The 15,222-nt window shown below is 43.7% G+C and overlaps 2 protein-coding genes across 6 annotated transcripts in view; both read left to right on the top strand.

The window, feature by feature from the left end:
• vav2 (vav 2 guanine nucleotide exchange factor) overlaps positions 1–15,222 on the top strand; it is a 328,621-nt gene that overhangs the window by 66,213 nt on the left and 247,186 nt on the right. The window lies entirely within an intron of this gene.
• LOC308078208 (enhancer of rudimentary homolog) lies at positions 880–1,233 on the top strand (the record flags this gene model as incomplete). Its single annotated transcript, XM_080419333.1, has 1 exon — positions 880–1,233. One exon carries the CDS (start codon positions 880–882, stop codon positions 1,231–1,233), a length of 354 nt encoding a protein of 117 aa, XP_080275459.1.

The raw sequence follows: 15,222 nt of genomic DNA, 5'->3' as shown, positions 1-15,222 counted from the left end.
GATTCAATGATTGTTTGCCCAAGCTGTGTGGTTGATGATTAAAGTGAGGCTGAGGCTGGCCCCAGAGCAGGCTGGGTAATTAACAGGCTCTTCCCTATGTTAATAGCATTAGTCACCTAGGAAATAATCAACTGTCATCAACTGAGAGTCCACTGTGTGTATAGTACCTGCTCCTGTGAACTTGCCCCCCTATACCTGAGTCTCCAGGTGTAGCTAAACATGGTACTGTAATTGAGAATTAGTTATCACATACCGCTCTGTTTTGCAGCTATTTCCGTACCTGTTCCCGGGTGTGAGCTCAGATGATTACACCTGATGCCATGCTCAGTGGCATGCCATATAGAAACGGAACTGCTCTTATTGCAGAGTACCATGGACGTAGATGTTTCAATATAGAGTGTAGAAGTATACTGACCCGAGGGAGTGGTGCGCAGAGAGGGATCTCTCAAAAATATTGATGAAACCTTAAATCGCCATATATGGGATATGACATCATACTATTAATATCTGGCCTGGACTCCATATTTGGGGCGTGCCTGACACAGAACTCCAAAAGGGACACCGACGGACGGCTTGGCTTTGCTGATTGGTCAATGTGGCCATGATTTCTGTGTCACGGTACCTATTTATATGACGGCATGCGCTATAGGACTCTATACTTGAATTGTGCACAACATGCATCTCAAAAGGCCGGCGATTATCGGAGGATGAAATTGGAGTACGTCCCCTTTAGGTTCCCTCCATGAGCCAGTACTACACAGCAGCGCCGATCCACGTGTGTTTTTTTAGTGCTTGTATATATTGACAGACAATATTTACAGATTATACTCTGTTTAGCATCCAAAGGACGAAGGTTCCAACTCTGCGGTCAGTGCAAACATGTCGCACACGATTCTGCTCGTCCAGCCAACGAAGAGACCCGAGGGCCGCACGTACGCCGACTACGAGTCGGTGAACCAATGCATGGAAGGCGTCTGCAAGATGTACGAGGAGCACCTGAAGAGGATGAACCCAAACAGTCCCTCCATCACCTACGACGTCAAGCAGTTGTTCGAGTTCGTCGAGGAGCTGGCGGACCTGAGCTGCCTCGTGTACAGGGCCGAGACTCAGACGTACCAGCCGTACAACAAGGACTGGATAAAGGAGAAGATCTACGGGCTGCTGCGGCGTCAGGCCCAGCCCATGTCCACGCCCACAGACGATCCAGGCGCAAGGTTTCAGTTCCAGTGGTGAGGTTGCAACCACACGCAGGCTGTCTTGGAGAAGATCACCATCATCCGGACAAAGATGTTGTGAGAGTGTTTGACACAGAGACCAACGGCTGGCTGAGCACGCCTTCTGCATAGCCTCTTACAAGCGTGTCTGATATCTGGTCTAGAGGGGCGGGTTCAAAATCTCCGGAGAGAGAATCCCGCCGGATCCCATTGGTTCACCGGTCTGTGCTCCCGCCCCCACGCCCCTCCTCCTCCCCAATGTGCAGCATTGAGAGCCCGGACGTCACAACATTTGGAGCGACGCCCACTGCACTCTGGTTGGTTGGGGGAAATCACCCACTTCCTATGCCAGGAACGTCAACAGGCTGGTCCAGGCTCTTATTTTTGACCAAAAAACGCGAAGGAAAATAAAAGCCTGGAGATCGAGGCTACTTAAAGAATGATTCAGGAGTCATTCAGCCTTTTGCCTATAATGGAGAGCTGTACATATGTGGTGTCTGTAGCCTAGATAGCAGATCTACCCATTGCATTTTTGCCAGACCCAAGGGGTCGGCCTACATGAGGCTTTGACCCATTTCGTCCATACATGGTCATAAAAGTATGTCCATCTTGTCCCTTTTTTCACCATATATGGACACATTCTGGGTCTGGCAGAACCAGGTCCTGGTCTTGTTTCTTTACTGTAGCAAAACAAATAAATAAAATAAGAAATAAACTGCAAACCCACCCAAAAAAGGTGACAACGCTGATCAGTGCCAAATGTCTCTAGCCTGGTATCCAGCCTGCTTCGCTACGTTCGGCGGACTTTTTTTTCTCTCTTCGCTTCTCAGTCTGGAAAGCCTCCTATCTCCAAGGGCGGCGGGACATGCCAAAAGCTTCGAAACCTACCGTGGCTTCTGATTGGTCTGTGGTGCGGGGCGGGACAAAAAAAAAACAGTGTGATCGTTGTGATTCGTCATTCGTTTGAACAACATCCAATCAGCAACGACGTTGCCCAACGTAACATATGTAGTTCCAGTGTAGTTCTGCAAAACTAGTCAATAGGGTGCTCTCCAGACTGAGAAGCGAAGAGAGAAAAAAAAGTCCGCCGAACGTAGCGAAGCAGGCTGGATACCAGGCTAAAATGTCTCATGCACGCTGCTAGTAGGCCAAGGAAAAAAATCCCCAAATATTCTTTCACGTTTTGTGAATTCATATTCAAATACACCATCCCGTCGTCCCTCCATATTTTGGTCACGTCATCAACAGGATGTCATCGACATGACATCAGAGGTCCACAGGGAAGCCACGCTGTCATAAGATCCCGTCCTGTTTACGTATATACTAGGGTGATGCCTGTTGGCCTAAGGGATCTCCATATATGGACAAAGGGACACAGAAAATCGCCATATATGGACAAAAGGAGACAGACAGACCAAGCCCCCAGAACCCAGTGGTTGCATTGAAGCGCATTGGACATCCATTCATTCAGGTACTGCAGCCGGGGGGGCCACTGTACATGAACGAGCGAAAACGGTTTTGACCAATGGGCTCGACTCACGAGCTTTTGCGCATGAGCTAGCTTCATCAGGGTCTGATGAAGACCTGAAAGTTGACAGTATTTTAAGCCAGAGTGGCTAAACAAAACCTGACCATAGTGACCGCTTCGCTTGCCGAAAAGAACTGTTCTACGAGCCGACAGTTCTTGGCTCGTAGATCAGTATGGAACGCCCAAACGGCTCATATAGACCTATTCTCCATACAACAGAGGATTACTGTGCAGCTGCTGTAGCTCAGTGTGCTCCCTTAATAAGTTCTTGTGCGAACGCGGATCTGGAAACAAATCTATTTATTTTTTTCCCCTCCACTTACACACACCTGTACCAAAACCAAACGGCCTGTACCGAAATGGTTCGGTATGAATGCATGCACCGTCACACACACAAGTTTACAGTGTGTAAAGTGTAGAGAATTTTGATTCATACATAATTCTGTACACAATTGTACAGAATTATACAACATACAGGATTTCAGAAACACATGAGTCACACAACAGAGACAAAGTCATGGATTGGCACCACACACCACAGAATGGATTTTTTTTTCTCCAGATACATTTTAAATGATTTTCAGTTGTGTCCAATCAAATACAATCACGAGCTCCCACACTCATGACAGCATATGCTCACACACAGTCATCACAGTGTCACAGTTTGACAAAAAAGTGTGGCTGCTGCTCTAAACTAAAAAGGTGATCTACAACAGATCGCTTCAGTAGTTATAGTAGTGTTTCACACAGCCTAGAATCGGCTGAATAGTTTCCTCCAGCCCACCCCACTGGACTGCCCCCACTGACACTGTACAGCCAACTCATGACCATGTTATAATACTGAGACCATGTTATAATACTGGGATCAGTCCTGTTGAAGCAAGGAACTCTCCCACCCAATAAAGTAGACAACCAGTGCTTCTCGAGTAGTAACATACTCTACCATAGAGGTTGGTTAACCACTTACAGCCTGTATACTTTGTCAACCGGGGTCCCCCAGGGATCTATACTTGGCTCCCTCCTCCTTTTTTCCCCTTTTACTTTTTGTTTGATTGTTCTGGGCTACAAAAGAGTTTCTCAGAGTCTGTGCGTTATCAACTAAAGGTCATGGGGTCAGAGACTAAGAACTAAATATATAACGTCTGACTCCGTGAATGTGAAATCAGGTCTCTTGTGAGATCAGAGGGCTTCTTAAATGCTGCTGATTAACAGTACATGCACTATCAAACGGGCTACATCAACAAGAAGGTCACGATCCATGCTGACCTTTCACCGCTGCTTCCAGGAAAGTTGCTTTGAACTCGGCTTTCATCTAGTTTTAATCTTGTTTATATAGTACCACCATTTTGATGGCAAAATTCCCATGAATAAGCTTGGCTTAGCTTAGCAAAGTTTCAAAATGAAACGCTATTTGTCTTGCATGATGCGTTGTGAGCGTGTAGATTTTTCTACTTTATGCATGTGACAATGGTGCACAACTACGTATAAATAACTATATATATATTATATACAGTCTCTGAATAAACCACGACCAATTCATTTGAGCTCATGTCGGTGATACATGAGCTGTTATGCTTGTGCAGAACCTCAGGCTAGCATAATCTAGCCTATAGCCATGCATAACTCATGTAAAGCCAGACATGTTTTCACTTAATAGCAGTGCATTTCAAGGCACTGCGGCGCTAGGCCTACTACCATTGTCTCAGATAAGTGTTAAGTGGGAGACCGTTATGAGCAATATTTTGTTGTTGATAAATAAAGAGCTCTTACAGCAGTGATTCTCAAAGTGGGGTCCTTGAGGGGGTTCCGGGGGTTCCCCAGCTAAATGATTAGTAACTCTGAGAGCGTACAAATGGACCTGTAAGGGTCCATTTGGTTCCATTTGTACATTCAGAGTTAATTGGCGTCCATGACCTATAATGCATATATAAACTGGGGTCCTTGAAATTAATCCATTAAGACCTGGAACGTGTCTGTGTCACTTTTTCATTTGAGCTAAAAAGCATTATTTTACACTTTGGCTATTCAAAAATAGCAGATCTACAAGCTCATAGCGCGGCTACGAGCTTGTAGATCTGCTATTTTTGAAAAATCATGAAAATGTGTGCAAATCTTTGAATGTATATTGTTTAAAGCGAACATTTTTAACTCTATTCTTTGCTTCTGGGGGTCCCTGGAACCAAATATTTTTGAGATGGGGGTCGGCGGCCAAATACATATCATTTTTTAGAGTCCTCGACATGAAAAAGTTTGAGCACCACTGACATAGAAACATACGTTTTTCAGAATACTGTTGGGATTTAGAAGATATTTGTAGAATCGGCTTCAGGTCTTAATGGGTTGTTAAAACCTTTTGAGAATCACTATACAGTATATTGGATCTATATCTCTGCTATGAGACATACTGTGACAAGTGAGGGGAACTCGCTTCGGGCAAAATGAACATTGGAGCCAGTTCTCCTCTCTTCCAGTCTGGTGTCATAAATAACTTTTCTCATTGATCCGGAGATGTCGGAGGCCTTCTCCTCACATTCATCACACCTCCAGTCTGGGCCTGAGCCTGACTCGAGACACGCCTCTCGTGGCTCTTCGCAGCATGGCCTGTTACTTCTTGGATACAACACACATACTGTACGCAGCCACTCAATATGAGTGGGCTTATGTTGGAAGACTATGGTTGGTGCAATCTTCTGAAAAATAATAATAACATAACATAAAAGAAATGTTGTCAAAGTACTTAACAGGCAGCAGTGAGATTACATAAAGGCTTGCCAACGAAAGAAACGCTTCAACATGCATACAGTAGGTGTTCAGCCATGGTCTAGTTCTTAGGTTTCCAGAGTAGGAAGTAGTGTAGAGCACTATAGTACTTTATTGCAGTACTGTGTGATCATTTGCTATAGAGAGTACCAGTAATGTAGAGCAGGGGTCTTCAACCTTTTCAGGCCAGGGACCCCCAAACTGATGGGGAGATGGAGCAGGGACCCCCTACCTCGTAGGGTAGGGGGGGCTACCACATATATTGTATATTTATGTATACAATTGCGTTTTATATTGCCTGCTCCTATACGCACCTGCCCCAGTAGGTGTGCAAAATAAAAATTCTCTACAAAATATGTATAAACATACCATGTTATTGTGCATTGTGCCTCCATTTATCTGTTTGCTATGGATTCATGTTATGTTTAAAGACAATTTGACATTTTGGGGGAAAAAAAAAAAATATTTTTTTTTTATTTTCAAACAAAAATATTGTTTAATCAAACAACAATTTCGCGGACCCCCTGCAGTACCTCCGCGGACCCCCTAGGGGTCGCGGACCCCCTGTTGAAGACCTCTGATGTAGAGTACCAAGAATGTAGAGGCTTACATTCTAGCCAAAAATGTACCAGCATATTTCACTATTTAGATTAGTGACCAGAGTGTGATATGATGTTTTGTGAGCTTGTAGATCTGTCATTTCACAATTTCCAATGACCGATATGTCCATATATGGAGATCCCTGATGTCATCAGTAAATGCCCATATATGGGCATGGCCATCTCTTTATCTGTCACTCCATGTCTCTTTTATGCCCATATTTGGGGATCCCTGATTGTTTGCGCTGATTGTTTAGGAATCGGGCTTAAGACCAGTGTTGCCAGATTCTGTGAGAAACAAGCAACCTGGTCTAGGAGCACCAGCCCAAAAGAAGCGACTATGGGTCACATGAGCACTTTAACATATGCATCAGCTATTTGAAAATAGCAGATCTACAAGCTCACAACGCGTCGCATCTGAGCTTGTAGATCGGCTATTTTCAAACAAAATCTTGCGGGTAATTATAATAAGCAGATCTGGCAACCTTGGCGGTGGACATGGTTGTGGAGGGGTGAAGGCCCACTGGTGCAAAAACAAATGCACCGCAAAAAACCAAGCTGGAAATAGATAAAGCGTGTGGTTTTCACCGGTCCCTGAGGAGACATTATGAATTATTACTGGCCCACAGAGGAGGGGAAACAAACATCTATCTATGGTGGTCAGCGGAAATTGGAAAAATCAGGTCAGATAGAACTACGGTGATAATAGTTAATGGTTTTTGCTCACTTTTGTCTTCCGCCTCGGGGAGATTCTCTCCATTGTCTCTCTCTTGCCTCTCCTCTCCCCTTCCTATGGATGCGCACACACACACACACACACACACACACACACACACACACACACACACACACACACACACACACACACACACACACACACACACACACACACACACACACACACACACACACACACAAATATACACATTCATGGTCAGTTTAACCACACACACATTAGACTCACAAGTCTCTCTCAACTCGGTGACCGGATTTGGCCGTTCTCGCCGCTGTTCCAGCAACTAGATCTGTGTCTGGCAACACTAGACTACACATACACACACACACACACACGCAGGCACGCACACACAAAACAAAGACACATTACACACAACAAACAGGCAACTAACTGTAATTAGACCACAACCGAATGACTGGAAACGATAAACAAACAAGCAGAAGGTTGACTCAGAGGTCAATCTGGTCTAACAAGCTGTGGTGGTGATGACATCACAATGAAGTCATGTCAGCGCTTTGTGGACTGTCATGATACGATACTTAACCCATTAAGACCTGAGGCCGATTATACACAATGTCTCCTAAATCCTTTTTTGGGGAAAAACGTATGTTACTATGGCAGTGGTTCTCAAACTTTTTCATGTCAAGGACCCCCGAAATTATATGTATTTGGCAGCGGACCCCTATCTCAAAATGTGTTGTTCCAGGGACCCCCAGAAGCAAAGATTTGAGTTATGAATGTTAAAAATGTTCACGATTTTTTCAAAAAATAGCCAAAGTGTAAATTAATGTTTATTTTTTAGCTCAAATCAAAAAGTGACACGGATGCGTTCCAGGTCTTATAATGGGTTAAGACATGGAAATTCTCTTTGTGCGGTCAGTCAGCACAGTAGAGACCAAGCTGCTGTTGTTGTGGGTGGTGCTGTTCAGCTCGAACGGGCAGACAAGTCGTTCCTGAACCTTTAACTTTCCATGCCAAGGAAGAACCCCCAAATAGCCATAGCCTCTGCTATTGTGGAATGGTAGCGCTGTGGTTGAGCTTAGATCGGCTGGCAGCCCCCACTTTGAAAACCTGTGAACTGGACACCTCTCTCTCTCTCTCTCTCTCTCTCTCTCTCTCTCTCTCTCTCTCTCTCTCTCTCTCTATATCTCTCTCCCTCTCTCTCTCCGTCCATTATCCATGAGAGCGCATCCTTTGTTCCTATCTCTGCATTGTTCCGCTCCACTAGAGAGGACCGAGCAGTACCTTGAAGATGCATCTCTTTTCCTGTTAACCCTTCCCTTCCTGTACGTGCTCTCTCTCTCTCTCTCTCTCTCTCTTCACGCCAAACTTGTTTTTCAATCTCTTCCTCCACTGAAGGGGTTTTCCCCAAGTTCACTGCTTTTCTGTGCTCGCACGTGAATGTCGCTGGCTAGAAAATAATAAAATCTATACGAGCTCACGCAATGCGTCACGACGCAACGCGTTGTGAGCTTATTACTTTGGTTATTTTCGGCGAGCGGCACGGTCATACGATGAAGTATATATCTGGCTTAACCCATTAAGACCTGGAACTGTGTCATTTTTAGATTTGAGCTAAAAAGCATTATTTTACACTTTGGGCTATTCAAAAATAGCAGATCTACAAGCTCATAGCGCGGCACCGAGTGCCGCGCTACGAGCTTGTAGATCTGCTATTTTTGAAAAATCGTGAAAATGTGTGAAAATCTTTGAATATATATATTTTTAAAGCGAACATTTTTAACTCAAATCTTTGCTTCTGGGGGTCCCTGGAACAACATATTTTGATGGGGGTCCGCGGCCAAATACATATCATTTTGGGGGTTCTTTACATGAAAAAGTTTGAGCACCACTGATGATGAAACATACATTTTCAGAAAACTGTTGAAATTTAGGAGACATGTAGAATCGGCTTCAGGTCTCAATGGGTTAATGCTTGCTTTCTCACAACACATACGTTTTATCTCTGGTCTGCGCGCTACATGCAATTAAGAGTGTGTGGTAGTGTTTTCACGGTCAGCTGGAGCGAAGGTGAAAGTGGACTTTGCCTCAATTATCTTGCCATGTAGTACAAAGTCCCTTTAGATCCTGGGCCATGAGTTTTAATGATCTTTTTTATTTTTTTATTATAATGGAGATTAACCTCTCCGAAAACCCCTAGTTAGCGCTATTAGCGCACTTAACTCTCTCTTTAAACAAGACGGGTGTAACAGCCCAAAATGCACCTAATCAGTCTTAATAATGGTGTGGTTTTCCTGTGAGTCTCTTGGCGTGTGAACTTGTAGATCTGCTATTTTCATAAAATGTATCTGTGGAACCGAGTCAAACATAACGTAATGCCTCAACTCCTATATTTCCAAGTGCTTGTCAGGATGGGGGGTCCCCAGTTCAAAATATGATTATTTTGTGGGGTCGTGGCGTGAAAACGTTGAGAACCACTGTTTTAGATGGCTCGCCCCTAAGCGCCACATCGTAAAAACCAAACAAAACAAAACGTTGCTCTCGCGGCTCTCGCGGCAGGAAAAAAGGACCGCCAGTTCTGGTTTGCCAACGAAGAGATGAGTGTGATTTAATAGTATGGTCGATCAGCGCCCGTTCATAGGCCTTAGGGGGTAATTGAATCGGATGCACATTTGCATATACCTCGTTATGCATTATTCATATGGTGTCTTGTCTCTTCAATTAGTGGGAGCAGGGCCTTTCTCTCCACTAAGTTTAACATCTGGGTGACCCCGGAAGACCGTCTGGCTGTGAAGGGGAAGGTGCACGAACACCAGCCATCCCTCTTAATTCCCTGAGGCAGTTTTTTCCCCCCATACATGGGGCTGTGACCTGTGTTGGGTCGCGGACCTGTTTTTATAGGTTGTGAGTAAAAAAGCCAGCTAGTTTTACCTGTCCTACAAAAAAATATGATTTACAAACGTTTCAAAATGTACACTGTGATTCTTCTCTGCAGAAAAGCAAATGAATGTCTTTGTTCAAAAAAAGATTTTCAGAAACTAGCCCCATGCATACCCTTATGGTCCATTTGATTCCATTTGTACACTCACTGAGGCTTTTACTGTGTATTGGCAGGGGTGTGTATATGCAACAGAATGAATGAATGATGAAATATGTATGTGGGTGTGTGTGTATATATATATATATATATATATATATATATATATATATATACACACGCACACACTCTCTCTATTAAATATACTATTACGGTGGACATTGCAGTGAGGTGAGGGATGGTTTTGTATTATGTAAGGCCAAGTACTGATTGCATCCAGCCATATGAATCTCACCTTACCAGAAAGAACTCACCACCCCAGCTCTGGGACCATTAACCCAGCCAGTGGTTTACCATATCCATCATCACCACCACCTGAGGAAGTGTGTGTGTGTGTGTGTGTGTGTGTGTGTGTGTGTGTGTGTGTGTGTGTGTAGAGAGTACGCCATAACCCATCAGTGGGAAGCAGCTCAGCCTCAGCCAGCCGTTTCATGTGGGCTGTTGTGTTGAAGAGGTTTTGCTGTGGCTCCCTCACCTGCTGAGATCTGCCTTCCTGTTATTCTAAAGGTGTGGAATGATTCACTCCTCCAGATGTGTGTGTCTGTGCGTGTGTGACACACACACACACACACACACACACACACACACACACACACACACACACACACACACACACACACACACACACACGTGTGTGTGTGTTTGTGTGTGCGAGAGAAATTCTGTGACTGCCTCAGGCACAGTAAGTGTTGTTTGTTTTTACTTGTGTGTGTGTATGAGATATGTTGTGTCTGCCTTAGGCTGTGTGTGTGTGTGTGTGTGTGTGTGTGTGTGTGTGTGTGTGTGTGAATGCATCTCCTCATAGTCTCCCGTACTGGCATGTCTCTGTCTGAGAGAGACTCCAATCCTCTGACTGAATGTCTGACTATCTGAGCATCTCATTGACTCACAGCTCCTCTGCATGTTCTTAGTCTGCTTCCTCTCCTCTCCTCTCCTCTCCTCTATTCTCTCACTTTTTCATCATCTTCAGACACAACCCCCTCATTCCCTTCCCTCTCCTGCATCCCTTGTTCCGTTTCCTTGTTCTTCCTCAGATTTCCTTGTTGTCGATTTCCCTCTTTCTCTGACACCAAAGAGCTTCAGTTCTTGCCAAAACAACCCACCTCTCTCTCTCTCTCTCTCTCTCTCTCTCTCTCTCTCTCTCTCTCTCTCTCTCTCTCTCTCTCTCTCTCTCTCTCTCTCTCTCTCTCTCTCTCTCTCTTCCCCCCGCCCCCCTCCCCCTCCCGGCCTTTCCAAACCATTTCCCCACCACATCTCGTCCCGTTAGTTTGTTGTTGTTTGGGATTCATGGGGAAAGTCTAATCCGTGTCCCCTCAGATCCCACCATATGGGAGATGCATGGAGACAGTGGTGTAAAGTAACTAAGTGCATTTACTCAAGTACTGTACCAAAGTACACTTTTGAGGTACTTTTACTTTACTGGAGTATTTCCAATTGTCTATATTTTTACTTCTACTCCATTACATCTCGGAGGCAAATATTGTACTTTTACTCCACTACAATTATTTGAAAAACTTTAGTTACTTTGCAGATATAAATTATTACATTATAAAACATACATTAACCACTTTAGCCCTATTTTATACATAGGCTATTTGAAAATAGCCGATCTACAAGCTTGGTACTTTAAGTACATTTTGATACCAATACTTTTCAATTCTGGACTTTTACTTGTAACAGAGTATTTCTATATTGCAGTATTGGTCCTTTTGCTTAAAGGTAGGGTAAGTGATATTTTTGGGTTAAAACAAAAAGTATTTTGTTAAAAGGTTAAAATACTATATTCTGATAGTAATCATTGCTATAGAGTGTTTGTTCAGTAACAGGAGTCTCCCCGTCTCTCCAGCTCTTTAATAAACAGAAAATACATTTTTCGGTAGGTGTCAAAATCTCAGCCAATCAGGAGAAAGTACCCATTTTTAAGCTTAATTTGTATAGTGTTCCAGTTCCAATTTTGCATGCTCATTTGTTAGTGTCATCACTTCCAATTTCACTTGTTTAATCTGTATCCTGATTGAGTTCTCTGTCCTGGTTGGATAAAATTGGAAATGAAACTGAAACTGAAACGAAAATGCATTTTCTGTTTAATAAAGAGGTGGAGAGACAAGGAGACTCCTAATACTGTACAAACACTCTATAGCAATGAGAACTATCAGAATATAGAGCTATTTAACACTTATTTTAACCAAAGCAAATCACTTACCCTACCTTTAAGTAAAGAATTTGAGTACTCTTTCCACCACTGCATGCAGATAAAGGCCAAACCACGGTGGGATAAAGCATTATTCCGTGCGTGACGCAGATTTCTAGGCCGTCTGGGATCTGACAGCTCTTTGTTAGTAGACTACTGACACCCACCTCCTGTAAGCTACCTCTTCTTTCTTTCTTTCCTCTCGTTCTGTCTTGCCCTGTCCTCCCCTGCTTCCTAGACAACAAGTCTTCACGGGCTTCGCTCATCATGGCTCGACTTGAGTTGTTTGCTCTTAACTTAGAAGTCAAAATGGGAGCCATACAGGTCCAGTGGAGCGAACAGACAGCTCTGTAAAGAGTCTACTGTTCTACTGCAGCTATACCGATCCAGTGGAGCAAACCGACCACTCCGTAAAGAGTCTAAAGCCTCATTTATATGTCGTACGACGGTGTCGTGCCTTAAATAGCAGACCTACACGCTCACAAACACGTGGCGCGTTGTGAGCTTGTGTGTTGGATATTTTCGGTGCCCGACACACCACCATAATGAATGTATAAATGGGCCCGAAGTCTTGAGTTCTACGACAGCTAAGACCACTTGCATTCAACCTTACAGTTTCTTATCTTATCCCTCCCATCATCTCTGTCTGTCTACCTCTCTCCCTCTCTCTCTCTCTCTCTCTCTCTGTGTCTGTCTCTTTCTTTAACCCATTCAAACCGAGAACACATCTGTGTAACCACTGTAACCATTATTTTATACTTTGGCTATTTTTGAAAAATCGTGAAAATTTGTGCAAATAATTGAATATATATATATTTTTAACTAAAATCTTTGCTTCTGGGGGGGGGGGGGGTCCTGGAACAACACATTTTGAGATGGGGGTCCGCGGCCAAATCCATATCATTTTGACATGAAAAAGATTGAGAAACGCTGACATAGAAAAAATAATCACAAAGTTTTAAAGAAAACTGATTTAGAAGATTTTTTTTAATTGGCCTCAGGTGTTAACTCATTCAGTGCCTGACTTATTTCTGGCAGTTTGGCTTATTATTTTACTTATTTCTGGCAGTGCCAGAGCCAAAATTCATTGTAAAAAAAAAAGTGCTTAGGAGCCGAGATACAGCCTTTTTCAGTAAGAAGTTAAACAAAGAGTGGATGGAGCAGAACATTTTCAAATCATGATATCTTGGGTTCTGAAAGATTTTTTTTTTGATTATTATTATTATTATTATTATTTTTGGACGTCTTAGACGTCCAGTGGCACAGGGCTTATGATACAACGGACGTCTTAGACGTCGAGTGGCACTGAATGAGTTAATGGGTTAATTTATTATCTCTCTCTTCCACCACAACTCTGTCCCTCCCAGCCCGGACCTTGTCCATTCCTCCATCACTATTCTATCCCTCCTCCCATAAGCCTCCCTCCCTCCATCTCTTTCTGTTCTTCCTCGTTCGTGTGGGGTTGTCTACTGATAATCCTTTGATAAAGAACAATAAAAAAGACCCTGCCACAGTAAATGGTTGATATGATGAATACTGCACGTTGAAGCAGAGATAATAACACCTGGGAGGGAGAGCTTCCTGGATTGAATGGGACGGCCCTGAGTGCCACGTTTACACCAACATTTGAAAGAGTTAACTGAGCCGTGATTAGACAGATGATAGAGTGCTTCTTTTATTATTTACAGCTGGAAAATATTAAGTGGACAGCACACTTTGGAGCGTGTCACAACACGCACAGCTCCATATACACTAAAGCACACATGCACGCACGCACGCATACATGCATATGTGTGACAGGCAAATACCTAAGCATACACACATAAAGGCGCACACACACACACACACACACACACACACACACACACACACACACACACACACACACACACACACACACACACACACACACACACACACACACACACACTTTTCATGTGTCACATTATCCTGCGACAAAGGGAGTAGCCAGCAGTCCCTTTGGATTTTGTGTGTGTGTGTTATTTATGGTCAGCAGGCTTCCAACAGAACAGGCTGAACTTTTAACTCCAGTGCCGCGTTAGCCAAGGTCAGCGCGGGTCATGCAGAACCGGTTGCCTCACATTGGGCTGGGTCTTAATCAAGTGTTGTATCTGACAGCAGCTGACTCCGTCCTCCGAGCCCTGGCCTCAAAACAAAGACCTCTCTGTAATATCAGGGACAGTGCCTTACTGCCTTTGTCTCTTTTAGAAGGATTACATCCTATCACCTCGGCACCTAGTTAGGAAAGTTCCTTATGAGGTGCAGGTTGCCAGATCTGCTTATTATAATTTCCCCGCAAGATTTTATTTAAAAATAGCCGATCTACAAGCTCACAACGCGTCGCATCACGACGCGTTGTGAGCTTGTAGATCTGCTATTTTCAAATAGCTGATGTATATGTTAAAGTGCACATGTGGCCCATAGTCGCTTCTTTTGGGCTGGTTTTCCTAGACCTGTTTGCTTGTTTCTCTCACAGAATCTGGCAACACCGATTAGGTGCATATTTTGTCCAAAAGGATACATAAATCGAGACGACCTAGAAAGATGGATTCCTGCCACTAACGTTGTGTAAAATGAGACACAGCGTGGTGCCTCTGAGTTTTCTTGGTAATCATGGAGCCTTGCCGTGTCTTGCCACACAGTCTTATGGGATATCTTGATGTTTCAGTCCAATTTCTGTGCTGCTCTTTGTGCTGGATAACAAAGAAAAAAAAGAATTAAGAAACCTGCACACCGTCTTCGACGCTATCAGAAAGTTTTTTATTTTTTATGTATTGGAGGCATGAGCTCAGTTCTGGGCTCTCCCTAGGCTGGCAGAGGGAGAGTAGCGCCCAGGATTACATAGGCAATTGGCACTGGGTGAAAAAAAAGTGTGTTACAAAATCGTGGGATAAAAAGCGGAGTACAACGTTTTGACCTGTCAGGTACAGTTCAAAACGATGTAGTGCTCTGCTGCTCTGCTTAATAAAGTTGTTGCCTAAATTGAATTGCCAAATCAATGCACATACCTAGGATGCCTATAATCAGACAGTTTTAAATGGCCACATTTCTTAGAAATGTTACTGTATAACTAACTTGGATGCTTCCTTGCTAATGAAACGGAGCCACTGTTTTG

Source organism: Gymnoscopelus braueri (genome assembly GCF_963280865.1).
Source record: "Gymnoscopelus braueri genome assembly, chromosome: 22".
Classification (NCBI taxonomy): Eukaryota; Metazoa; Chordata; class Actinopteri; order Myctophiformes; family Myctophidae; genus Gymnoscopelus; species Gymnoscopelus braueri.
The sequence above is the reverse complement of the archived record's forward strand: the minus strand, read 5'-3'. Positions and strand labels throughout refer to the sequence as shown.